Below are 26,545 nucleotides of genomic sequence, written 5' to 3'. Positions count from 1 at the left end.
TCATTGCTCTATTGAACTTTCCAAGTGCTTAGTACAGTGCTCTGCACAAAGTAAGCACTCAATAAATACGACTGCATGAATGAATCTGAGAAGAGGGAGAAATGCTGGATTATAGATCCTTGAGGGTTTAGCGGGAGCCGCAGGTCTAGACACAGGAATCAGAATTCAGGCAGTGGGCTAGGGGCTGAACTGGCCAGAAATTCAAGGGAGAGGGGCCCGGGGGAACATCGGGACTGATTTTGGCCCTCCCCAGTAAGCCCCGTTTCCACCCTACCCTACACACAGGTCCCAGAGACCTCCAAACACACCTTGCCCTGGGGACCAATCAATCAATCAATCGTATTTATTGAGCGCTTACTGTGTGCAGAACACTGTACTAAGCGCTTGGGAAGTACAAGTTGGCAACATATAGAGACAGTCCCTACCCAACAGTGGGTTCACAGTCTAAAAGGGGGAGACAGAGAACAAAACCAAACATACTAACAAAATAAAATAAATAGAATAGATATGTACAAGTAAAATAAATAGAGTAATAAATATGTACACACATATATACATATATACAGGTGCTGTGGGGAAGGGACCAGTCAATGGGTGGGGCTCCCCTCCTGTTCTGTACAAGTTGTCAACATACAGAGATGGTCCCTACCCAACAACGGGCTCACAGTCTGGAAGGGGGAGACAGCAAAACAAAACATAAAGAAGGTGTCAAAATCATCAGAACAAATAGAATTATAGCTATATGCACATCATTAACAAAATAAATAGAATAGTAAATACGTGCAAGAAAAATAAATAGATTAATACATCTGTACAAATATATACAAGTGCTGTGGGGAGGGAGGGAGGGCAAGGCGGGGATGGGGAGGAGGAGAGGAAAAAGGGGGCTCAGTCTGGGAAGGCCTCCTGGAGGAGGTGAGCTCTCAGTAGGGCTTTGAAGGGAGGAAGAGAGCTAGCTTGGCGGATGTGGGAAGGGAGGGCATTCCAGGCCAGGGGAAGGAAGTGGGCTGGGGGTCAATGGCGGGACAGGCGAGAATGAAGCACAGTGAGGAGGTTAGCGGCAGAGGAGCAGAGGGTGCGGGCTGGGCTGGAGGAGAGAAGGGAGGTGAGGTAAGAGGGTAAGAGGGGACGAGGTGATGGAGAGCCTTGAAGCCGAAGCATCATTTAAATAAATATCCAGGGCACAGTGGGAATCTTCCTCCGTGACATGGTGTGGGAATGAGGAACCAGGACATCCTTGCTGACTTGGTGATAGGGGAGTCAGTCCTCTGGGATTCAATCAAGAGAGAAGTCATTTCTGCTAGAACACAGGAGTTGTCTCCTTGAAGAACGTCATGTTATAGTAGAACTGTTGGGTAGGGACTGTATATGTTGCCAATTTGTACTTCCCAAGCGCTTAGTACAGTGCTCTGCACATAGTAAGCGCTCAATAAATACGATTGATGATGATAGTAGAGTAATCTTTGATTCAGTGGGAATTAATAGGTTCAGAGGTAAGTGGCTTGAAGATACTACCAGAGAAGCAGCATGGCTAGAGAAGCAGCATGGCTTAGTGGAAAGAGCACAGGACTGGGAGTCAGAGGATGTGGGTTCTAATCCCGATTCTGCCCCTTGTCTGCTGTGTGACCTTGAGCAAGCCACTTCACTTCTCTGTGCCTCAGTCACCTCATCTGTAAAATGGGGATTAAGACTGTGAGCCCCACATGGGACAACGTGATTACCTTGTATCTACCCCAGTGCTTAGAACAGTGCTCGGCACATAGTAAGTGCTTAACAAATATCATAATTATTATCATTATTATTACCATGATTGATATATTTCTGTGCAAATTCCCCAATCATTGGCATGGTCACCAACAGCAGAATGCTAACCTGGTACTCACTGCTCATTCATTATTCTAAATACTGTTTAACAAAGAGAGGAGTGAGTCTGTTTTTAGCTGAATATTCATCTGGACCTATTCAGATGAAAGTGGAATGTCTTCCAGAACAACATTAAGAGGCCAGCAATCAATTAACTGAGCACCTACCTTGTACAGAGCACTGGACTAAGTGCTTGGGAGAATACAATAGACAAAATCTCTGCCCATAAGAAGTTCACCACCCAGCAGGGGAGACAGACACTGAAGTAATTTACAAATAGGACAAAGAGGAGAAGGGAATGAGTATGAGTTAACACCTATCTAATATGATATGCCTGAAGGATTTGCTTTTCATTCAATCATTCCTTCATTCAATCATATTTATTGAGTGCTTACTGTGTGCAAAGCACTGTACTAATTGCTTGGGAGAGTACCCTATAACAATAAGCAGACACATTCCCTGCCCACAATGAGCTCACAGTCTATGGAAGTTATGAGGACACAGTGGTCAGGCGACACAGAACCGCCAGAGTCATTCCCGCTCCACCTCACCTCACCCTCTCACCAAGTTGGACACACCCCCTCCAATTTCCCAAAGACATCTTGTCTCATTTGGTGCCCATATCAAACAACTTTCTCCACGCAAAAACCCACATCTTCAACTCAGCCTCTCCTCCGCACTCAACTCCATCACTCCCCGTCCCTCCGTCAAACTCACGCTAACCAACCCGGCACCCAGGATCACCTCTGCAATACACTTCCTCCATTTTTTTGCTCAAGGCACAGAGCAATGCGGGAGGAAGTTCAGACACTGGGCCCACACCATCCATCTCAAACTCATCATCACTACCTATATAACTCTGCCCTCCCCTCTACGCAGCAACAATATTTCTCCATCCTTATTGACTCCCATGCCCCTTTGCTTGCATTAGCTGTGTCAAACTCTTAACACCCTCCTCAAACTCCCTTCCCCCCTGCTTTCTCCGCCTCCTCGTGCCTAAGACCTTGCCAAATATTTTATTGAAAAAATTGAAACCATCAGGCAGGATCTTGCTAAAACCTCCCAACTCCTCTCTAGTCCCATCCTCCTCCTGCTTCTCTTTGACTCTCCCATCCTTCCCAGCATTATCACGAGAGATCTTCCACTCCTCTTAAAATCAATCCCCGCCACTGTACCTTCGACCCCATTTCTTTTCCCCTTCTTAAAACATTTGTTCACCTCTCTTCCTCCCTCCGTGGCCACCTTTTCAACTGCTCAGTCTCCAGTGGCTCCTTCTCCAGTGTTTTCAAACATCTCCATGTATGTTCAATCCTTAAAAAATCCCTCCTTAAACACACAACATACTCCAGTTATCGCCCCGTCTCCCTCCTACCACTGCTTTCAGAACTCAAGCAAATTGTTTAGCCTCACTGCCTCCACTTCCTCTTCAAGAGGCCCTTCTCGACCCTCTGCAATCTGACTTCCACCCCCTCCTCTCCACAGAAATCGTCATCTCTAAAATCACCAGTGACCTTCTTTGAGCCTAATCCAACAGCCGCTACTCCATCAAACCCTCCATGACCTCTCCATTGCCTTCGACACTTTGGACCACCCCCTTTTGCCAACACTATCTAACCTTGGCTTCACTGACACTGTACTCTACTCAATGTCCTCTTAACTCTCTAGTCGTTCATTCTCGGTCTCTTTCATTGATTCCTCCTCTGCCTCCCACCCGCTGAGAGAATCCCTTAAGGCTCAGTTCCGAGTCCCCTTCTATTCTCCACCCCAACCCACTCCCTTGGAAAACTCATTTGCTCCAACTGAACAGTTTGTGATATTCATTCCATCATTCATTCTATCATATTTATTGAGCGCTTACTGTGTGCAGAGCACTGTCCTAAGCACTTGGAAAGTACAATTCAGCAAACAAGGTTAGAATGTTAGTATTACTGTCATCATTATTATTATTACTACTACTATTAATAAGGATAATGATAATAGCACTTGTTATTCATTCATTCTATCGTATTTATTGAGCACTTACTGTGTGCAGAGCACTGTCCTAAGCACTTGGAAAGTACAATTCAGCAAACAAGGTTAGAATGTTAGTATTACTGTCATCATTATTATTATTACTACTACTATTAATAAGGATAATGATAATAGCACTTGTTAAGAACTCTCTAGTCCCTATCCCTCGTGGGGTTCACAGCCCAAGTAGGAGGGAGGTCAGGTATTGAATCCCATTTTACAGATGAGTAAACTGAGGTACAGAGCAGGGAAATGGCTTGCCCAAGATCACAATGCAGGCAAGTGGCAGAGCCGGGATTAAAAAACAGGTCCTCTCTCAGGCCCGTATTCTTTCCACAGGGCCACTCAGCTTCTCCAAGGGTTTAATAATAAAGAGAAATATAATTGTAAACTTCTTATTTTAATTCACTCAATCATATTTATTGAGTGCTTACTGTGTGCCAAGCACTGTACTAAGTGCTCGGAAAGTACAACTCGGCAGCAGACAGAGACAATCCCTACCCAACGACAGGCTCACAGTCTAGAAGGGGGGAGACAGACAACAAAACAAAACAAGTAGACAGGCATCAATAGCATCAAAATAAATAAATAACATTATAGATAGATATACATCATTAATAAAATAAATAGAATAATAAATATGCACAAATATACACAAGTGCTGTGGGGCAGGGAGTGGGTAGAGCAGAGGGAGGGAGTCGGGGCGATGGAGAGGGAAGAAGGAGCAGAGGAAAAAGAGGGCTCTGTCTGGGAAGGCCTCCTGGAGGAGGTGAGCTTTCAGTAGGGCTTTGAAGGGGGGAAGAGAGATAGTTTGGCAGATGTGAGGTAGGAGTGAGGAAGTTAGCGGCAGAGGAGCGGAGGCTTCGCGCTGGAGAAGGAGAGAAGGGAGATGAGGTAGGAGGGGGCGAGGTGATGGACAGCTTTGAAGCCAACAGTGAGGAGTTTTTGCTTCATATGAAGGTCGATAAGCAACCACTGGAGATTTTTGAGGAGTAGGCTGTCGTGCCCTTTAATCCTTAATGCGGTAGATTCTGTACCTGTATCAGAGGGAACCAAGGAGCAAAATATTTTCCTTGGAGACACTGTGACATACGGAGAAATTGTGACAAAATGAACCAGTGGCAGAGTCAGGAAAAGAACCCCCAGATTTCTGACTCGTAATATCCAGCATTAAACTCTGAACCTCACATTCCTTCCCTCAGAATGAGCTTTCAAATTTTAAGATACCTAAATCTGTATTTTCATGTCGCTCGGTTTTCACTCTTCCCATCTCCATCTTTATTTTACCCTACTCTTCAAATAGTCGGTCTAGAAATATCTCATGGTAAGTAGAAAAAATGATAATAGTGGTACTTGTTAAGCACTTACTATGTGCTAAGCGCTATTCTAAGTGCTGGGGCAGATACAAGTTAATATGATTGGACACAGTCCCTGTCCCACATGGGGCTCACACTCTTACTCCCCATTTTACAGGAGGTAACTGAGATGTAGAGAGTGAAGTGACTTATCCAAGGTGACACAGTAGACTTGTGGCAAAGGCAGGATTAGAACCCAGGTCCTTCTGACCCCCAAGTCCATGCTCTATCCACTAGGCCACGCCCCTAACAGTTTTTCTGTTTTTTTACACTAAATGGCTGTGCAAAAAAGCGTAAGAGGACTCATCAGTGTTTGTTAGCATAGAGGGCACAAAGAGATATTATTTCCTTCTGCCGCAAATGGAGATTGCAGAATAAATATACGAAAGCGTATTTGAACAAACATACATTCTGGGAATGAGCGTAAATTATTACATCAGTGCTGGAGATGGCTGGTGAGTTGAAACCACTTGGAGCATTGGGAATTAAGTGGGGAAGGATTCACTCTGCTGCCCGGATCATTTTTCTACAAAAACGTTCGGGCCGTTTCCCCACTCCTCAAGAAACTCCAGTGGTTGCCCATCCACCTCTGCAAATGGAAACTCCTTACCATCAGCTTTAAAGCAATCACCTTATCCCCCCACCTCACCTCACTACTCTCTTACTACAACCTAGCCTGTACACTTTGCTCCTCTAATGCTTACCTTCTCAATGAACTCCAATCTCATCTACTTTGCCACTGACCTCTTGTCTGAATCCTGCCTTTGACCAGGAACGCCCTCCCTCTTCATATCCGACAGATAAATACTCTCCCACGCTTCAGAGCCCTATTGAAGACACATCTCCAAGTGGCCTTCCCTAAGCCCTCCTTTCCTTTGCTCCCACTCCCTTCTGCATTGCCCTGACTTCCTCCCTTTATTCATCTCTCCTCCCGATCCCACAACACCTAAGAACATATCTGTAATTTTATTTATATTAATGTCTACCTCTTCCTTGAGACTGCAAGCTCGTTGTGGGCAGGGAATGTGTTTATTGTTGAATTGTACTCTCACAAGCACTAGAGAAGCAGTGTGGCTCAGTGGAAAGAGCCTGGGCTTAGGAGTCAGAGGTCATGGGTTCGAATCCCAGCTCCGCCACTTGTCAGCTGTGTGACTTTGGGCAAGTCACTTAACTTCTCTGGGCCTCAGTTCCCTCATTGTAAAGTGGGGGTGAAGACTGTGAGCCCCACATGGGACAACCTGATCACCTTGTCATCCCCCCAGTGCTTAGAACGGTTCTTGGCACATAGTAAGCGCTTAACAAATGCCATTATTACTTATTATTTTTACATAGCACAGTGCTCTGCACACAGTAAGCACTCAATAAATACGACTGACTGAAGGCTTATTGAGAGGAGTTGGGATTTGAGGAAGGCACAGAGAACTCTTCCATTTGACAACTCTTCTAATCCTCACTTATTGACACCCACAACTGCCACCAACTTTTCCTAACCTTCAACTCCTCCCTGATGTTTCCAGTCCTCCCACTGTGACTCCTTTTAACCCCAATGCACGCCCTGCATTTCCGCGGACATTCGCTCACAGTGGGGAAGGACGCTTAGGAGCTGCTAGATCTGTAGGGTCCCCTTTCCTCAGGAGGAGCCTCATTAGGGATCCCATTGTGGAGAAAATCCCCTTGAGTTCTGGACCCATTCCTTTCCCTATCCCCACCCCACGCCGGGACTGTGGTGGATAGAGCCAGGGCTCCGGGCTAGGCCAGGGAGAGACAAGGATGCTCGGAGGAGGAGAAGGGGGGTACAGCAAACTCATGCAGTCCTAAGGCTCTACTAGGGTCTCTCCTAAAGCTGCCCTCGGCTCTCCCCAAAGCGGCACCTTGAAGACCAGTGGTGACCCAAAAGCGGTTCCTCTGATCCTGGAGGGCAAGCCCCCATCGCTACCATCTGGGGGATTCCTTGCAGCTGGCATTCCTCTGGCCGGCAGCTCCACCCTACCCCCTTCTCCGTGACACGGGAGGATGAAGCAGCAGCCTGAACTTTGGGGTTGGGCTCTGTGTGACAAACCACCCTGCTTGGGCGGTAAGGAGCATGAAACTGTAACTCCAACGGAATGCATTCTTGCCTTTGCTTGTGTAAGACCTCTCTTCCTCGCTCTCTCTTTCCACGCTGCCACCTCCTCAAGGGTGTGGGAGATGGAAATCGGGGGCATGGAGCCACAAATAATAATGTTCATATTTGTTAAGCGCTTACTATGTGCCAAGCACCGTTCTAAGTGCTGGGGTAGATACAAGGAAATCAGGTTGTCCCACGTAGGGCTCACAGTCTTCATCCCCATTTTACAGATGAGGGAACTGAGGCATAGAGAAGTGAAGTGACTTGGCCAAGGTCACTCAGCTGACAAGCGGCAGAGGCGGTATTAGAACCCATGACCTCTGACTCCCCAAACCGGGCTCTTTCCACTAAGCCACGAGTCTGCCCTGTTCCAGAGCTAGCTGGAGGCATTCATTCATTCATTCGTATTTACGCAGTCATTCATTCAATCATATTTATTGAGCGCTTACTGTGTGCAGAGCACTGTACTAAATGCTTGGGAAGTACAGATCGGGAACATATAGAGACGGTCCCTACACAACAACGGGCTCACAGTCTAGAAGGGGGAGACAGACAACAAAACAAAACAAGTAGACAGGTGTCAATACCATCAGAATAAATAGAATTACAGCTATATACACATCATTAATAAAATAGAGTAATAAATATGTACAAATATACACAAGTGCTGTGGGGAGGGGAAAGAGGTAAGGCAGAGGGAGGAAGGGGGGGATGATGGGGATGGGAGGATGGAAGGAGGAAGGGGGTCTCTGGGTACAGAGAAGCCCCAAGAGGTAAGGCAGAGGGAGGAAGGGGGGGGCGATGGGGATGGGAGGAGGAAGGGGGTCTCTGGGTACTGAGTAGTCCCAAATGAAAAGAGTATCTTCCCTCCAAAAGTCTTGTTACTTATGAACTTGTCTTGATCACTGTGCTTTAATCAATCAATCAATCGTATTTATTGAGCGCTTACTGTGTGCAGAGCACTGTACTACGCGCTTGGGAAGTACGAGTTGGCAACATATAGAGACAGTCCCTACCCAACAGTGGGCTCACAGTCTAGAAGGGGGAGACAGAGAACAAAACCAAACATATTAACAAAATAAAATAAATACAATAGATATGTACAAGTAAAATAAATAAATAGAGTAATAAATATGTACAAACATATATATATATATATATATATATATATATATATATATATATATACAGGTGCTGTGGGGAAGGGAAGGAGGTAAGACGGGGGAGATGGAGAGAGGGACGAGGGGAAGAGGAAGGAGGGGGCTCAGTCTGGGAAGGCCTCCTGGAGGGGGTGAGCTTTCATTAGGGCCTTGAAGGGAGGAAGAGAGCTAGCTTGGCAGATGGGCAGAGGGAGGGCATTCCAGGCCAGGGGGATGACGTGGGCCGGGGGTCGACGGTGGGACACTGCTTTAAGAGAAGCAGTGTGGCTCAGTGGAAAGAGCCCGGGGTTGGGAGTCACAGGTCGTGGGTCTAATCCTGACTCCACCACTTATCAGCTGCGTGACTTTGAGCAAATCACTTCACTTCTCTGTGCCTCAGTTACCTCATCTGTAAAGTGGGGATTAAGGCTATGAGCCCCACGTGGGACAACCTGATTACCTTTTATCTACCCCAGGGCACACAATAGAGCTTGGCACATAGTAAGCGTTTAACAAACACCATTATTATGGGCAGGGAACGTGCCTGTTATGCTGTTGGATTGTACTCTCCCAAGAATTTAGTACAGTGCTCTGCACACAGAAAGTGTTCAACAAATACGACTGACTAGCTGACTTACCATTAATTTATTTTAGTGCCTGTCTCCCCAGCTAGACTGTAAGTTCCTTGAGAGAAGGGATCATACCCATGAATTCCATAGTATTGTACTCTCCCAAGGGTTTAGTACAGTGCTCTGAATAAATTGTTCAGGAAGTATTATTGATCGACTGCATGGCTGGCAGAGAGGGTTCACTGGCTCCTGGAGGCTTTGAGGGAGAGGGGAATTTCAGAGAGTCCCCTTGTCTTAAAGCACGCAAGGCAATCTTGCAGGGCAGCGAGGGGTAGGCATATCAAGACGTTTTCCTGTCTAAACGTGATTCCAACCAAAATCCCAACTGGTTAGTGGAGGGAGTTAGGATCAATGCTTTAGATGAATCTCCAGTCCGGGATCATTTGGAAGGTGTGGGGCCAAGAGCAGCCTAAAAAGACTAGATTTAAGACACAGTACAAAAACCTTTGGGGGCCAGAAATCTTGCTTTTCTGCTTCGTGCTTGGTAAACTTAAAAGGGGAATCTTTGTTTTGAAATAAAAAGCACCTCCACAAACTTATTCAGCATTTATTCATAAATTACATGGCTTGTTCAGAGCTCAGACCTTCTAATCAAGATGTTATATCTTGACTTGGAGGAAGTGGGAATTTAAATTCTTTAGAAAGGTTTGTCACCCCAAATTTACAAATTACGGACCTTCTTTCCCATTGTTTAGATGGGAAAGGAGTCTGACTCTTAAGAGATGCAAATTTGTGAATTTTGGAGGACTCAAACCTTTCTAAAGAATTTAAAATTCTCAGGGTCCTCAGGGTCCTTTCCTATCTAAACAACGGGAAGGGAGGTCCACAGTTATGGAAATCGCCCCAAGGAGGTTCTCACTGAAAATTACATTTTTTTTGGCGGGGGTAGGGGAGACTGGGAATTGAAACCAAAATGAATGAAAGATAGGATGGGAGACTTTATGGTGGGGGAGTGTCTCTGGAGTTGAGGAATATTCATTTCTTTTCGGAATCCTTTTTATCACTATATTTATGTTCTTATTTTTATTCTCACTTCACACAAACTACCACCCCCACAGTGTGGGTTTGACAATGTACTTGCACTTGGGAATTTAGCAGATATACATAGATCATGGTTGGGAGGGAGCTATTTTATATAATAATAATAACGGTATTTGTTAAGTGCTTACTACATACCAAGCACTGTTCTAAGCGCTATGGTAGATCATCATCATCATCAATCGTATTTATTGAGCGCTTACTATGTGCACAGCACTGTACTAAGCGCTTGGGAAGTACAAATTGGCAACATATAGAGACAGTCCCTACCCAACAGTGGGCTCACAGTCTAAAAGGGGGAGACAGAGAACAAAACCAAACACACTAACAAAATAAAATAAATAGAATAGATATGTACAAATAAAATAAATAAATTTAAGAATAAACAAAAAAGAGTAAGAATAAACCAAAGAATAAACAAAATAGAGTAATAAATATGTACAAACATATATACATGGTAGATACAAGGCGATCAAGTTGTCCCACATGGGACTCACAGTCTTAATTTTCAAATGAGGTGACTGAGGCACAGAGAAGTTAAGTGACTTGCCCAAGGTCACACATCAGATGAGCAATGGACCCAGGATTAGAATCCCTGTCCTCTGACCTCCAAGCTCGTGCTCTTGCCAAAGTGTATATAACTGCACCCCAAACGTTACCCCACTACAAAGTATACTGTGGGGAGGGGCAGATAGAGTGAGAAAAAGAAAAAGAGAGGGAAAGATGGAGAGAGATGTCAGAAAGGTCACAATTTGCAGCTGCCCCACTCCTAACCTCTCAAAGCCAGACTAATTTTAACGCAAGGGATGGGGAAATCAGCAAGTGGGTGTGAGGGAAAGGAGCTGAAGCAACAGGTTCTCTGGAGAAGTATTTAAGAATTGGCATTCATCTCAAATTGAAATGCCCAGGGCAGCCCACTGACTGCTATATTTTTTTGTTAGGAGGGCAGGACGGGAACTATGGAAAGAAGTTTTTTTTCTGCCAAACTCTACCAAAGAACAACCCAGCCACCCAAGCCAACCCCTGGAAAACTGACAATGCAAATAGCCAGTGGGTATGAGCGACATTTCGCTGAGCACCTAAGCCCCTCTGCCAGGGTCGGGGGTTGGGGCTGGGGTGGGGGTGACATGGAAGGAAAGGAGAGAAGAAGCTGCTGATTTGGGGGCTAGGAATAAGCAGCCTCATCCACCCCCTTTCTCCTCCCCCTCAGCCATTTCATTAAGCACCACTTCAGCCACTAGCCCAGAGCGGTTATGTCACAAGCATGTGGGACTCATCAGAGTAACGGCTTGGCAGGCACGGGCCTGAGAGTCAAAAGGTCATGTGTTCTAATCCTGATTCCGCCACTTGCCTGCTGTGGGACCTCGGGTAAGTCACTTCACATCTCTGGGCCTCATTTACCTCATCTGGAAAATGGAGATTAAGACTGTGAGCCCCATGTGGGACAGGGACTGTGCCCAACCGGATTTGCTTTTATTCCTCCCTAGCACTTAGGTACAGTGCCTGGCACATAGGAAGCACATAACAAATACCATAATTATTATTATTGGAGGATGGGTCACAGGTGGCTCAGTGGAAAGGGCACGGGCTTGGGAGTCAGAGCTCATGGGTTCTAATCCCAGCTCTATGTCTGCTGTGTGACCTTGGGCAAGTCACTTAACTTCTCTGAGCCTCAGTTACCTCATCTGTAAAATGGGGATTAAGACTCTGAGCCCCACGTGGGACAACCTGATCACCTTGTATCCCCCCTCAGGGCTTAGAACAGTGCTTTGCACATAGTAAGCGCTTAACAAATGACATTATTATTATTATTATAGCTCTCAACAGACAGCTTTGCCCACCAACCAAATCTGCCTAGAAGCACCCAACAGGTAGATTTTTCCACGAACCAGATACTAGCTAGGGGGATCAATCAGAGGAAGGGGTGGTAGGGGATGATCAAAAATCAATGTTTTTAGTTAGAGGAATCTGAAACCAAAAGTTGCCTGGAAGCCTCTCATTGTCAAGGGCATCATAACTTTACAAGTTGCCATTCCGCCCTTTACGAAAAGTTTCCCAACCTAATCTCAAAATCCACCCTCTGTACCTACACCTCTGACCAAATCACCTCTCCCCTCCTAAAAGCATTTGCTCTTCTGTCCTTCCATACTGCTATCTTCGTCATTTCATTCTGTTGACTCTTTCCCTCTTGCCCAAGATTGGATTCTGCTTAACCACTGAGCTGCCTTCAGCAACGTGGATCATCATCAATCGTATTTACTGAGCACTTACTGTGTGCAGAGCACTGTACTAAGCGCTTGGGAAGTACAAGTTGGCAACATATAGAGACGGTCCCTACCCAACAGTGGGCTCCTTCCTCCTTGAAACACTAACAGGCCTTGGTTTCGTTGACACAATACAGGTGGATTTGGGGCCCCAGGGAAGGGGGTGGCATAGGAGACATGTAAAGTCAGGAACCTGGAAAATTTTTTTATGTTCTATACGATTTGTGGCGGGGGGGATTATGGCATTTGTTAAGGGCTTAGTACATGCCAGGCACTGGGGTAGACACAAATTATCCACCCCAGCACTTAGTACAGTGTCTGGCACATAGTAAGCACTTTAACAAATACCATGATCACAAGCTAATCAAGTTGGACTGAGTCCATGACCCTCATGGGGCTCACAGTCTTAATCCCCATTTTACAGATGAGGTGACTGAGGCACAGAGAAGTTAACTGACTTGCCCAAGGTCACACAGCAGACAAGTGGCGGGCCCAGGATTAGAACCCAGGTCCTTTTGTCTCCCAGGACCATGCTCTATCCACTAAGCCACGCTGCTTTTCTAGGGGTTGGGTAGGGGAGCGGGACAGCTTTAAAGAGTGGTGAGGCAGAAGAAGATAAGAGGTGGAATGAAAGTACATCATCATCAATCGTATTTATTGAGCGCTTACTATGTGCAGAGCATTTGCCTGGTGAGACAACATGACAGATTTACTATGTATAGAAGTAAAAATTGCCCTCCTACCACCTGACCAGACAGACCATTTTTATTCTGGGTCTTAGCCTGGAGTGGACGAGTGCTTTCACCATCTTGACTTCTGACAATTATCGTGATAAGTTTGTTTCTCAGAGAAGCCACATTACGCTTACAGATGAGGTCCCTTTATCAGTTCAATTATGAATTATAAAACATTAAAAATGTTTGAGCATGAGGTTATGCAGAAGGATTTTTGTTTGCTTTAATTATCATGCTTGCCCTCCAGTAGGTCTCTCTAGAGAAACATTAACGAACTCTCCAAAAGTTAGGCATTTTATGAAATTCAGAGAAAGGTTCTGAAAAAGAAATAAAACTGCATCATTTTGAGGAGAGTTACAAAGTTTTCAAAAATTGGATTTTTTTTTTTTTCCTTTCAGACATCAGAAAAACTAGGTAGCGAGGCCTGGACTAAACATTCTTTTAAAATGAGGTTTCATCTTTATAAGTTAAAGAAGTGGAAAAAGAAACATTTGAAACCACAATACTTTTTTGGAGGCTTTTAGCAGCAGAACTGATCTAAACCAAATTTTGGAACCAAAATGGAAAAAAGAAAATTCTCGGACTGAGGATTTCTATGCCAAGTTTCAAGCCAGGCCAAGTTTTTATAGCTGGCTCATAAACCCTAGAAAAAAAAAATGGGGTATTTTATAATGGAAATGCTGACATACTAATTTCCACACTAATAACTATATTTGAACTTGAAATATCTAACTCCAATAAAACAAGCACAAACAAAAGATGAAATATGACAAAAATATCTTTACCAATAATTTATAACCTTGTCAAATAAATGGTCTGTACATTAAGCAATGAAAAAACCTGCTGTTATTCTAAAGTTCACTGGTCTGAAAATAAAGGAAACATTAATTTCAAGTTTAGTTCTATGACTGAGAAGGAAAAGAGAAAAAGTGAAGAGTATTTTTTTTCACCCATTCATAAATCCTGGCAATTCTTTACGAATTACAATAGATTTTCAAAGAAAATTGGGGAAAAAAACCAGTCATGATTTACAAGTGAATCCTTCAATTTAAACACAATTTAACATTAGTGTTAGGGTATTCTAAATACTTAAACTGCAAGAGTGTAAAACTTGAATATCAACATATATTTATGTATCAAGAAGCAGCGTGGCCTAGTGGATACAGCATGGTCCTGGGAGTCAGAAGGACCTGAGTTCTAATCCTGACTTTCCCACTTATCTGCTGAATGACCTTAGGCAAATCACAACTTCTCTATGCCTAAATTACCTCATCTGTAAAATGGGGATTAATACTATGAGCACCATATGGGACCTGGACTGTATCCAACCTGATTACCTCAGTGCTTAGTACAGTGCCTGTCACTTAGTAAGCACCTAGCAAATACCATTTAAAAAAAACCTCTCAAGAACGCATGAATTTTAATCTGTGAAGTTCTGCTTACCTATTGACAGTAAGGACTTTCCACTGATATTGTAGGGCTCCATTAAACAGGAAAGTCCTTTTACTTCACAGCTTGAATTTAACTTGATATTTTGCATGAGAAATTCTTGCTTAAAAATCCCCGTGCAAATTATTCAAAAGATTAATAACATAATTTGGAGGCACCTTCGCTAGGCTGCAGCAGCACGGGAGAGAGTCGAGAGCGGAGACTCAAGTTTACCACGCGGAAGGCGGCAATTCTAAACCACTTCCATATTTTTACCAGGAAAACACTATGGATACATAGAGTTACTGACCCCTCACCCATATTCTGCCTCTGGCCTGGAATTCCCTCAATCTTCATATTCAACAGATGATCTTCCCCCACTTATTAAAGTCCTCCAAGAGGCCTTCCCTGATTAAGCCCTCATTTCCTCTTCTCCCCCTCCCTTCTGCATTGTCCTTGCACTTGGATTTGCACTTTACAGCAATTAGGTACATACCAGTATTTATTTATATTAATGTCTAAGCTCATTGCAGGCAGGGAATGTGCCTGTTTGTTGTTGTACTCTCCCAAGTGCTTAGTACAGTGCTTTGCATACGGTAAGTGCTCAATAAATACAATTGATTGATTGATTGATATCTGTCTCCTCCTCTAGATTGTAAGTTCCTTGTGGGCTGGGACTGTGTCTTCCAACTGTTATATTGTACTCTCCCAAGTGCTTAGTATAATATTCTGCACAAGGTAAGTGCTCAATAAATGTGATTGATTGATTGACTGGTTTGATTCTTCTAGCAACAGGATACACCTTTCCTCTTCCTCAACTAAAGTCTTATGAAATGTAAGTAGCCCCATCTGGTCACTTGTCTGGGGAGCACGCAATACCATTTGACCACAGTCTTCATGGTGAGTATAGTGAAGAATAAGAAAAGAAGGGGAGAACAAGGATTGGGGGCAATTTAATCTCCGTTGCACATTCAAGAAAATAAACTAGTACTTCATGCTCTGTAAAACCTTTTTGGCTACTGAAAACCAAAATTGAACTATAAGAAACTGTAACAATTAGTTTGGTGTTAAAAATCTAATGTTAAAGTTGATGCGAAGAATCATTTAATAATTAGTATATGCCATTTAATTATGTAATAATTACTACATGTAAAACCCAGGCAGTATATTTAGATATATAGCATTTAAGTTATTTTAGTTTATCCATGGATATTCAATTTGCATTTCCCTAAAGTTACCTACCTTATTTTGGCAGATCTGGTGGACTGGTCTTGAATGAAGATCTGGTATAACTGCAGCACTGCAACCTACACTTAGATCAAAAACTTCCAATGCTCTGTTAGTGCCAGCTCCCAGTACAATGTCTGCGATATCCACAAGTTAAGATTAGCTATCAGAAACATCTTAGGGGAAGAATTTCGAAGACTTAACAAATGATGTTCCTGACCCTTTCATTAGTTCTAACTGGTTTCAACCGAAATAAATGATAGTTTTCAATCACTTGTCTTTGGCTTCTGGAAATATGCAGATATGGTGTCAAGCATGCATTCACATAGGTAACTTTATATTATATTAAATACATTAAAGTAATTTAGCAAGTGTTCAGTTCAATTATATATGCACATATACATACAAGTTTATATTTATGTGTATATACATTATTTCATCAGTAAAATGAGCTATCCACCAAAGTTGAAGTATGAAAAATTATTATGGCCAGCCTATAAGTCACGGAGCTGGAATTAAAACCCTCGGACTCTCAGACCTGGGCTCTTGGCACTAGGCCAAGCTGCTTCTCACGTGTACTCACACAAGAAGCACTTCTGCATATATTACAATAACCTTCTATTTTAGATACCAAGTCATATGTCCTTCCAATCTGTAAGTTCAGTATCTGTCTCCCCAACTAGATTGAAAGCTCCCTGAGGTCAGGCATTGTTTCTACTAACTATACTGTCATGTCCCAAGAGCTTAGTTCAGTGATCTGCACATAGCTGGGCTTCAATAAATGCTATTGATCGGTTGTTCCGGACAATACGGTGAATAAGACTAAATGAATCCTGCTTTACTCCATTTATGATTGGAAAAGAAGACTGAGGTAACACTGGATACTATAGTCTTTCCATAACTGTGGTAAACTTTGCAGGAGAGCCAAAATAATAATAATGGCATTTGTTAAGCGCTTACTACTTACCAAGCACTGTTCTAAGTACTGGGGGAGATACAAGGTAATCAGGTTGTCCCACGTAGGGCTCACAATGTTCATCCCCATTTTACTGAGGCCCGGAGAAGTGAATTGACTTGCCCAAAGTCACACAGATGACAAGTGGTGGAGCGGGGATTAGAACCCACGACCTTTGACTCACAAGCCCGGGCTCTTTTCACTGAGCCACGTAATACCTGACACATGGCTATTGCCAAATGCTTTTCAAGGTCTCTGAATACCATATCAATTTAAGAGGCTACCAAAGAGACCAATAATTCCATATAACTGTACTGAATGCCTTTCAAAACAAAGCAAGCACCAAGTCTGCAGAAGAGTGGGAAAAGACCCTGGTCAATCAGAGAAGATGAATTTGAAACAAAGGATGTGTAGGAGTTTAGAAGACAGGGACTTTATCCCCTGGAGATTTTGCATCAGTTTAACTCCTTTCAACATCCATTTTGCCAAGACTAGAGCAGAACAACAGGTTAAGACTGCAAAAACATGCCCTTCCCTGGCTTTGATTCTGGAATTGCGGAGGGTTTCCACCGCCCCAGATCCGAAACCCAAAGCATGAGGCTCCCAAGTAGGCAACACTTAATCTATCTTCTTAACGTTTCTCCGCAGTAGTGACTTCCTCAAAAGTTGGAACAAAAGCCAAGACTTCACATTCTGAGAAGCCATTCTTTCTTGCTAGGATTTCTTCTTCAATAGTGGAAAATGTGCCAGATTGCCATTCCTTTTTTGAGGACGGCGCCTTCTACACTCATATGCAGTTCTTTGGGAAAGCTTTAGGCCCCATATATATTTTTCAGGGATACAGAAGCCCAGTGAATTACAAGGCACTTTACTGACGAGGAAGAATGAATACAAGCCACTACCAGTAGGACTGGATTAAACACGCCATTATCATCCATCTTTGACAAATACCAAGGAAGGACCTACCCGGGTCTCCTTTCTGTTTGATGCCAGTCAGAGACAGGCTGGTCAGATCATTGATCAGACTCATTAACATCATTTCTAACGTTCTTATGTAATTATGTTTGTGTATTAAAAAGAAAAAATAAAGAGAAACAGAAAAGGATACGTGAATAGAAATCGTTCACAGCAGACAGGCTGGTAATCTCCACTGGAGAAGTCATGTGGAACTTCTGAACTGATTTGCATATGCTCTTCTGTTGGTACCTGCAAAACAATATTGTAAATATTGCCAATCATCCAACCTTTTTCCTGAGAGAATAACTTGTCAAGATTAATTTGCCTTCATTTGACTGAAACAAAATAGTGTTCGATATCTTAAAACACCATGGGAATATTTTGCTGGCAGCCCCCAAGAAGGGGAAATGTATATCCATTTAAAAACACCAGTGAAAAACAATCCTTCCCATCTTCTTTGATCTCTTTCTTCTATTATCTAACATGAAAAGCAATATCAGCGGAGTAATCACATTGTGGAATACCTTTTCACTTACCTTTGCCTTAAATATATCCCTCCCCGCCCAATTCATCATGTCTGTCCTATTTACCTTGTTGAGAGTCAATAACCAGGATTATCAATATCTGAACACCTAGGTTGGTTAGAGAAAGCAAGACACTTTTGCCGGAAATTAAAGACCTTCTAAAATCACTACCGACCTAGACATGTACTTTATAAGTAAAATTGAAACCATCGGATGTGATCTCCCTGACATACCCCCTGCTCCTTTTCAGTCCCCCCCTCCTCCTGCCCCTTCTTTGACTTTCCCATCTTTCCCAGCAGTATTTCAAAAGGAAATCTCTCACCTCTTCTCAAATCCTACCCCCATATGTACCTCTGATCCCATCCCTTCCCACCATACCAAAATGCCTCCTTCCTTCTTCACTCCCTCACTGCAATTTTCAACGACTCACTTTCATTCATTCAACTGTATTTATTGAGCACCTATGGTGTGCAGAGCATTGTACTAAGAACTTGGAAAGTACAATTGAGCAATAAAGAGAGAAAATCCCTGCCCACACCGGGTTTACAGTCTAGAAGGGGGAAGACAGACATCAAAACGAGTAAACAGGCATCCATATAGAGTTAAAGGTATATACACATCAAAACAACTCATTTTCCAAAACTTTCTTCCCCACTGTTTTCAAACATGTCTGTCTCAGCATCCTAAAATAAAAAAACCCTCCCTTGACTCCAAGGCTCTCCCAGTTATGCCTCATATCCCGCCTAACATTCCTCTCCAAGCACCGTGAGCAAACTGTCTACACCTAATGCCTCACTTCTTCTCCAATTCTCTCCTCGACCTCCTGCAATCTGGCTTCCACCCCTTTCACCTTCCACCCCTTTCACTCCATTGAAACTGCCCTCTCTAAGGTCCCCAATGTCCTCCTTCTTGCTAAATCCAATAGCCTCTATTCCATCCTAATCCTCCTTCTTTCTTTCAACACTGTGGACCACCCCCTTCTAGAAACACTATCTAACCTTGGCTTCTCTGACACTGTCCTCTCCTAATTCTCCTATCTCTCTGGCCGCTTATTCTAGTCTCTTTAGCTGGCTCCTCCTCTGCCTCCCACTCTCTAACAGTGTGGGAGTCCCTCAAGGTTCAATTCTTCATCCCCTTTTATCCTCCATACACACCCACTCACTTGGAGAACTCATTTTCTTTTCGATTCCACCAAGCAATTTGACTTCTTCTTCGGCATTATAATTACAATTCATTTTGTGGGTTTAAAGGAATTGCTTCGTACAGTGCTCTGAACACAGTAAGCGCTCAAATCCTTCGCTTTTAAATACCATTTCTACACAGACGATTCCCAATTTTTTTTTAATTTATGGTATTTGTAAAACCTTTACCTTGTGCCAGGCGCTGTACTAAGTGCCGGGGGAGATACAAGCTAATGAGGTTGGACACGCTCTACATCACCCCTGGGGCTCACAGTTTCCTCATTTTACAGATGAGGTCACTGAGGTACGGATAAGTTAAGTGATTCACCCAAGATCACCCAGCAGACAAGTGGCAGAGCTGGAATTAGAACCCAAGCCCTTCTGACCCCCACACCCATGCTCCATCATGAAGCAACGTGGCTCAGCGGAAAGAGCGTGGGCTTGCGAGTCAGGGGTCATGGGTTCAAATCCACGCTCCGCCGCTTGTCAGCTGTGTGACCTCGGGCAAGCCACTTAACTTCTCTGTGCCTCAGTTACCTCATCTGTAAAATGGGGATTAAGACTGTGAGCCCCACGTGGGACAACCTGATCGCCTTGTATTCCCCCCAGCGCTTAGAACAGTGCTTTCCACATAGTAAGCGCTTAACAAGTACCACCATTATTATTATTATTATCCATTGGGCTACACTGTTTCCATTATTATTATTATTATCCATTGGGCTACACTGTTTCTCGTGATCAAAAACTAATTCAGTTTCCCAGAAGCACAGGTGGGGAGCATCCGTGCTTCCCAGACCTGACGTCCCTTACCAATCAGCAGCAGTGCCAGCCCCGGAACTTAAGCCATGATGCTCCCTCCCTTTCCCATTTGGGACAGGGAACAAGTCACCTGTGCAGTAGCTAAATCTGGGAAGGTGAAGCGCCTCCATCTCCTCCTTCTCCCTGCGACTCAGCCCCAACTCAGAGTGGATCTCCCCCTCCTCCTCCCCTCATAGGGTCTTAGCTCCCCGCTCCCTACACCATTTTTCAACTGACACACCTGGGCTGGGAGAGAAGGAAGAGAGAAAGGAGGACAAGGATCAGGTGGGAGAGAAGGTCTGAGGTAGAAAATGAGTATGATGCTTCCAGGGAGCCTCTGAGGGATTATCCCCTCTGCCTTGGAAGATTCTCCCTGCACTCTCTCCTAATGCCACTTCTCTCCCCATCCTACCCTATCTTCTGGCTTCACAGCTCTGAAAGGAGGGGACCGCCAGCCACAGATACGACCAGAAGGACAGAAAAGACATAGAAACTGGTGAAGTGTTGCAAGGGACTGGGTTTGCATGCATTGGAGGGAACGGGACTATAACTGGATTGAGAAGTACCCCTTACCATACCATGGCTGCATTCGATTCCACCAATTTGACTTCTTCTTCAGCATTATAATTACAATTCATTTCGTGGGTTTAAAGGAATTGCTTCGTACAGTGCTCGGAACACAGTAAGCGCTCAATAAATACGATTGAATGAATGAATCGAAAAACTGTCTATTGTTCCTTCTAAGAACGTTGAATTCTCCTAATTCTGGGTAATATACGAATAAATACTTGATTTGGTGCATGAGGAAAAATATTTACCTACCTTTTTAGCTCATCCTTACAAGTGTCAATATGGTATTTTAGGAGCTGAAATTCTACCCCAGAAGACATCAATATAAAATTGTCCATATAATAAAACTGTGCAGAGCTGATCGGCTTACAAAACATGTCCTTGCCCTGAAATGAAAATACAGTGATTACTTCCAAAATACCATTAGCATATTCTAAAAGTCACTTATTATGAATATAAAACTACTTCCAGCAAGACTCCCTATTTTCCAATTGTACTTTTGGGTATAAACATGTCTGACATTTAGCTAAAATTTTCCAAACATTGTCTTAACCCTCAAGGGACCTTTTTTTCTTCTTTATAAAGCTGTTGTTTAATTTCAAATACGTTTTAACAAAGTAGAAAAATCTTAAATAGAACAAATTACTGGACTTTCAAACGCTTCAAATTTGGCAGTAAAATTGTTTTTCAATTAAATGTTTTTCTTTTATTTATATCAAGCCAATATTTACTCACACTTCTAAAAGTTTTTAAATGTTGTCAGAGAGAAATTATTAAATGTGCCTTTACTTTCATATTTACATCTGGGGATCTGTAAAATTATTATTTTATTAAGTGGATCCTGCCAACAGCTCTAAAATCCTCCCCACTCTCTCTCTTGCTAAAGGTTTCTTCCCCACTTTAGTTACCTAATTTTCACTCTTGCAACCTCTTCCTTGTTGTTTTTCCTCCTCTTACCTATCCTGAGCCCTAGTTCATTTTGCATCCAGGTTTAAGCCCCTCTAGTAGCTTCTACTTGCTCCAGAAAAAAATTAAACTTACCTTTTCCTTGAGGAAACACCACCTGTTTACTTCTTGTGACTGTTAGCTGGTCACAGTAGCCTCTAATAAATGGTGTGAGTCACCAATCTTGCCACTTTTGAGATCAGATGAACAAGGATATCCCAGGGTCCTAGTTCACTCACGTATTGGAACTGAGATGAGTTTTAGATCCCCTTCTATTTTCCCTCTTCCCCGGTCTTTCTCATCGCTGCAAACACCATTATCCTCCCTATCTCACCAGCCCATATCCTTAGTGTTGTTCTCAACTCATCGCTCTCTTCCAACCCACGTATTCAATATGCCACCAAACCCTGTCGATTTTATCTTCACTGCATCGCTAAAATCTGCCCTTTCCTTTCCATCCAAACTGCTACCCTGCTAATACAATCACTCATCCTATCCCGCCTGGATTACTGGCTCAATGGAAAGAGCCCGGGCTTAGGAGTCAGAGGTCATGGGTTCAAATCCCGGCTCCTCCAATTGTCAGCTGTGTGACCTTAGGCAAGTCACATCTCTATAAGCACTTGTGTATATTTGTACAGATTTATTACTCTATTTATTTTACTTGTACATATTTACTACTCTATTTATTTTGTTAATGATGTGCATATAGCTATAATTCTATTTATCCTGACCGTTTTGACACCTGTCTGCATGTTTTGTTTTGTTGTCTGTCTCCCCCTTCTAGACTGTGAGCCCGTTCATGGGTATATATGTTGCCGACTTGTACTTCCCAAGCGCTTAGTACAGTGTTCTGCAAGCAGTAAGCGCTCAATAAATACGACTGAATGAATGAATGAACTTAGCTTCTCTGTGCCTCAGTTACCTCATCTGTAAAATGGGGATTAAGACTATGAGCCCCACGTGGGACAACCTGATCCCCCTCCAGCGCTTAGAACAGTGCTTTGCACATAGCAAGCACTTAACAAATGCCATCGTTATTATTACTATTACTGCATCATCCTCCTTGCTGACCTCCCTGCCTCCTGTCCCCACTCCAGTCCATACTTTCATTCATTCATTCAGTCGTATTTATTGAGCGCTTACAGTGTGCAGAGCACTGTACTAAGCACTTGGGAAGTACAAATCGGCAACATATAGACACAGTCCCTACCCACCAACGGGCTCCCAGTCTAGAAAGGGGAGACAGACAACAAAACAAGTAAACGGGTGTCAATACTATCAGAATAAATAGAATTATAGCTAGGTACACATCATTAATAAAATAGAGTAATAAATATGTACAAATATGCACAGGTGCTGTGGGGAGGGGTGGGGGGCAATGGGGAGGGGAGGAGGAGAGGAAAAATGAGGGGACTCAGTCTGGGAAGGCCTCCTGGAGGAGGTGAGCTCTCAGTAGGGCTTTGAAGGGTGGAAGAGAGCTAGTTTGGCGGATGTGTGGAGGGAGGGTGTTCCAGGATGGAGGTAGGACGTGGGCCGGGGTCAACAGCGGGACAGGCAAGAACAAGGCAAAATGAGAAGGTTAGCTGCAGAGGAGCAGAGTGTGTGGGCTGGGCTGGAGAAGGAGAAAAGGGAGGTGAGGTAGGAGGGGGCGAGGTAATGGAGAGCTTTGAAGCACCAGATTCTTCACTCTGGTGCCCTGATCATTTTTCTAAGACAACGTTCAATCCATTCTCCCCACTCCTCAACAACCACCAATGGTTGCCCATCCACCTGCTCAGTAAACAGACACTCCTTACCATTGGCTTTAAAGCAGTCAATCAGCTCTCCCCATCTTACCCAACCTCACTGATCTCGTAATTCTTATTACTATTATTAACACAGCCTTCCCAAGTACTCCCCACTTCACAGTTCCTCTCTTCAAGGACCCTAAGATGGAGACCTTGCTCCTCAGGTCCTCTCCCTCAAAACCCTTGTCTCACCCCATCCTCTTTGCCCAAATCTCCCCCAACCCCCCTACCCCACTGTGATTAGTGTGCTCCTGTTGGTGTCACTATGAGGATGACTGACACCATAAATAAGTTTTCCCTTTGGGAGGGCTACTTAGAAGTTAGTAGTAATTTGCTTAGGCAACTTCTGGGCCTCTCCCTTATAATAATAATAATAATAATAATAATAATAATTGCAATTTTTGTTAAACACTATGTGCCAGGCACTGTACTAAGTGCTGGGGTGGATACAAGCAAATCAGGTTGGACACAGTCCCCTGTCCCACTTAGGGCTCCCAGTCTTAAATCCCCATTTTATAGATGAGGTAACTGAGGCCCAGAGAAGTGAAGTGACTTGCCCAAGGCCACACAGCAGACACGTGGCAGAGCCAGGATTAGAACTCATAACCCTCTGACTCCCGGGCCCATGGTCTAGCCATTACACCACCTATGTGCGGAGCTAGCTCAGTTTGGACCATCATGCTATTGTACTAAAAACCTGCATCTACTGTGTTTTCACTAATGAGGGAGACGGAATAGTAAAATAAATTACAGGACGAAAACGGGGCTCTGTACAAGAACTCGGATTGCGATTATTTTAAACGGGATACTCTCTAATTTTACTCAGCTTGAAAAGATTTGTAACCACCTGACTTCCAAGTTCACAAAGTTACGCATTTACAAGTGACCTCCTGTAAGAAATACGAAACAGTCATTACCAAGAATAATGCAGGTTTTGTACTCCGAACTGACCAGATCCTCAGTGTCCTGTCTTCAGAAGCAGAAACTAACCACTTCCTGTCATGACTCCAACCAACTGAAGTCACTGCTCCATCATGACCTTAATGAAAACAAGGAGAAAAAAAACCCTTTTTTTATTCTTCTGCCACACAGATATCAATGACATGAGGACCCTTGTGTTTCCTAATATTCTTATTCAACAGAGTAGGAATGGCATTTTGTAAGTAATACAATAACAATGTAAAAGGCTTTATTGGGTGAGAATGAATCTCGATTTCTCAGGTTTCTTGTTCCACTCCGACCTTACCCACACTGGATGTCATCATCAAAAATCACACTGTACCACCTTTCTCACATAGCCAACTCTGACAAACCACTCTCCAACTGTAAGTCCTTAATGTAATAATAACAATGATTGCGGTATTTGTTAAGCACTTTCTATGTGTCAGGCACTGTTCTAAGTGCTGGGGTGGATATGAGCAAATCGGGTTGGACACAGTCCCAGGGAGCTCATAGTCTTAATCTTCATTTTTCAGATGAGGTAACTGGGGCCCAGAGAAGTTAAGTGACTTGCCCAAGATCACACAGCAGACAAGTGGCAGGGTAGGGATTAGAACCCATGACCTCTGACTCCCAAGCCTGGGCTCCTGCCACTAAACCATGCTGCTTCTCATGGCTGTGAGACACAGATCCTACACCATTGCCGACTATTTGAACAGTTCCATCGCTGTATTTACGGTTCACACTAATCAAATGGCCAGATAAGATCATGACCAATGAAGTTCTGGGATGTAGTTCTAGCGTTATATTGTACTTTGCCAAGCGCTTAGTACAGTACTCTGTACACAGTAAGCACTCAATAAGGAGACATTTGATTGATTGACTGATTGATTGGAGCTCTGCTCAAAGTAACAAAGCTTCACTGGCTGAACCATGTGAGAGAATGGGCATAGATATGGAAACAACTGCTGAAGGGAGAGCTGAAATTGGGAAATGAAAATAATGCAGGGGCTATTTATTGAGCACTTACCATGTGCAGAGCACTGTATCAATCAATCAATCATATTTATTGAACGCTTACTGTGTGCAGAGCACTGTACTAAGCACTTGGGAAGTACAAGTTGGCGACATATAGAGATGCTCCCTACCCAACAACAGGCTCACAGTCTTAAAGGGGGAGACAGAAAACAAAACCAAACATACTGTACTAAGCACTGTACTAAGAGTACAATATAACAATATATAACAGAGTTGGTAGACACATTCCCTGCACACAATGAGGTAACAGTCTAGAGGAGAGAAAGCATTTTAAGGAAGCAGCGTGGAAAGCATTGTGGCCCAGTGGAAATAGCAGGGGCCCAGGAGTCAGAGGACATGGGTTCTAATGTTGGCTTTGCTACTTGACTGTTGTGTGACCTTGGTCAAGTCATTTTACTTCTCTGGGCCTCAGTTGCCTCATCAGTAAAATGAGGATTCAATACCTGCTCTTCCACCTACTTAGACTGTGGACAGGGACTGTGTCCAACCAAATTTCCTTGTACCACTCCAGCGCTTCGTACAGTGCCTGGAACACAGTAAGCACTAAACAGATACCAGAATTATTATTATTATTATTATTATTATTATTATTATTATTATTATTATTATTATACAAGCAAATCAGGTTGGACACAATCCCTGTCCCACCCGAGGCTCGTAGTCTCAATTCCCATTTTACAGATGAGGTAACTGAGGCACAGAGAAGGGAAGGGATTTGCCCAGGGTCACACAGCAGACAAGTGGCAGAGCCAGGATTAGAACCCATGACCTTCTGATTCCCAAACCTGTGCTCCTTCCACCATGCTGCTTCTACCCATCCCTTCGGTGTGAATTGAAAATCTTGAGACACTTTTCTCTCCACTGAACTCAATTCCCTCACCCAACGTTGGGAGGTGAAATAGAAGTGATCGAAAACCAGCAACTCCCAGGCCTGGATTACTTCCACAATCTGCCTCCTGTTGCAGAGCTCTGTTGATGGAAATATAGTTGCCAGGCCATCTCCTGCTACTTCCAGTTCACCCTTACTTGTTATAACTTTGCCATTCCCCACCCCCTT

The 26,545-nt window shown here is 43.7% G+C and overlaps 1 protein-coding gene across 1 annotated transcript in view; it reads right to left on the bottom strand.

The window, feature by feature from the left end:
* Positions 1-26,545, bottom strand: part of WDR27 (WD repeat domain 27) — a 269,128-nt gene that overhangs the window by 160,823 nt on the left and 81,760 nt on the right. The window contains exons 18-21 of the mRNA XM_038770610.1: positions 24,429-24,550; positions 21,032-21,165; positions 17,858-17,955; positions 15,810-15,931 (exon numbers count right to left, since the gene is read on the bottom strand). Of these exons, the coding sequence (XP_038626538.1) occupies positions 15,810-15,931; positions 17,858-17,955; positions 21,032-21,165; positions 24,429-24,550 (476 nt within the window). The remainder of the gene's footprint in view (positions 1-15,809; positions 15,932-17,857; positions 17,956-21,031; positions 21,166-24,428; positions 24,551-26,545) is intronic.

Source organism: Tachyglossus aculeatus, chromosome 2 (assembly GCF_015852505.1).
Source record: "Tachyglossus aculeatus isolate mTacAcu1 chromosome 2, mTacAcu1.pri, whole genome shotgun sequence".
Classification (NCBI taxonomy): Eukaryota; Metazoa; Chordata; class Mammalia; order Monotremata; family Tachyglossidae; genus Tachyglossus; species Tachyglossus aculeatus.
This window is presented reverse-complemented; position numbering and strand designations above follow the sequence as displayed.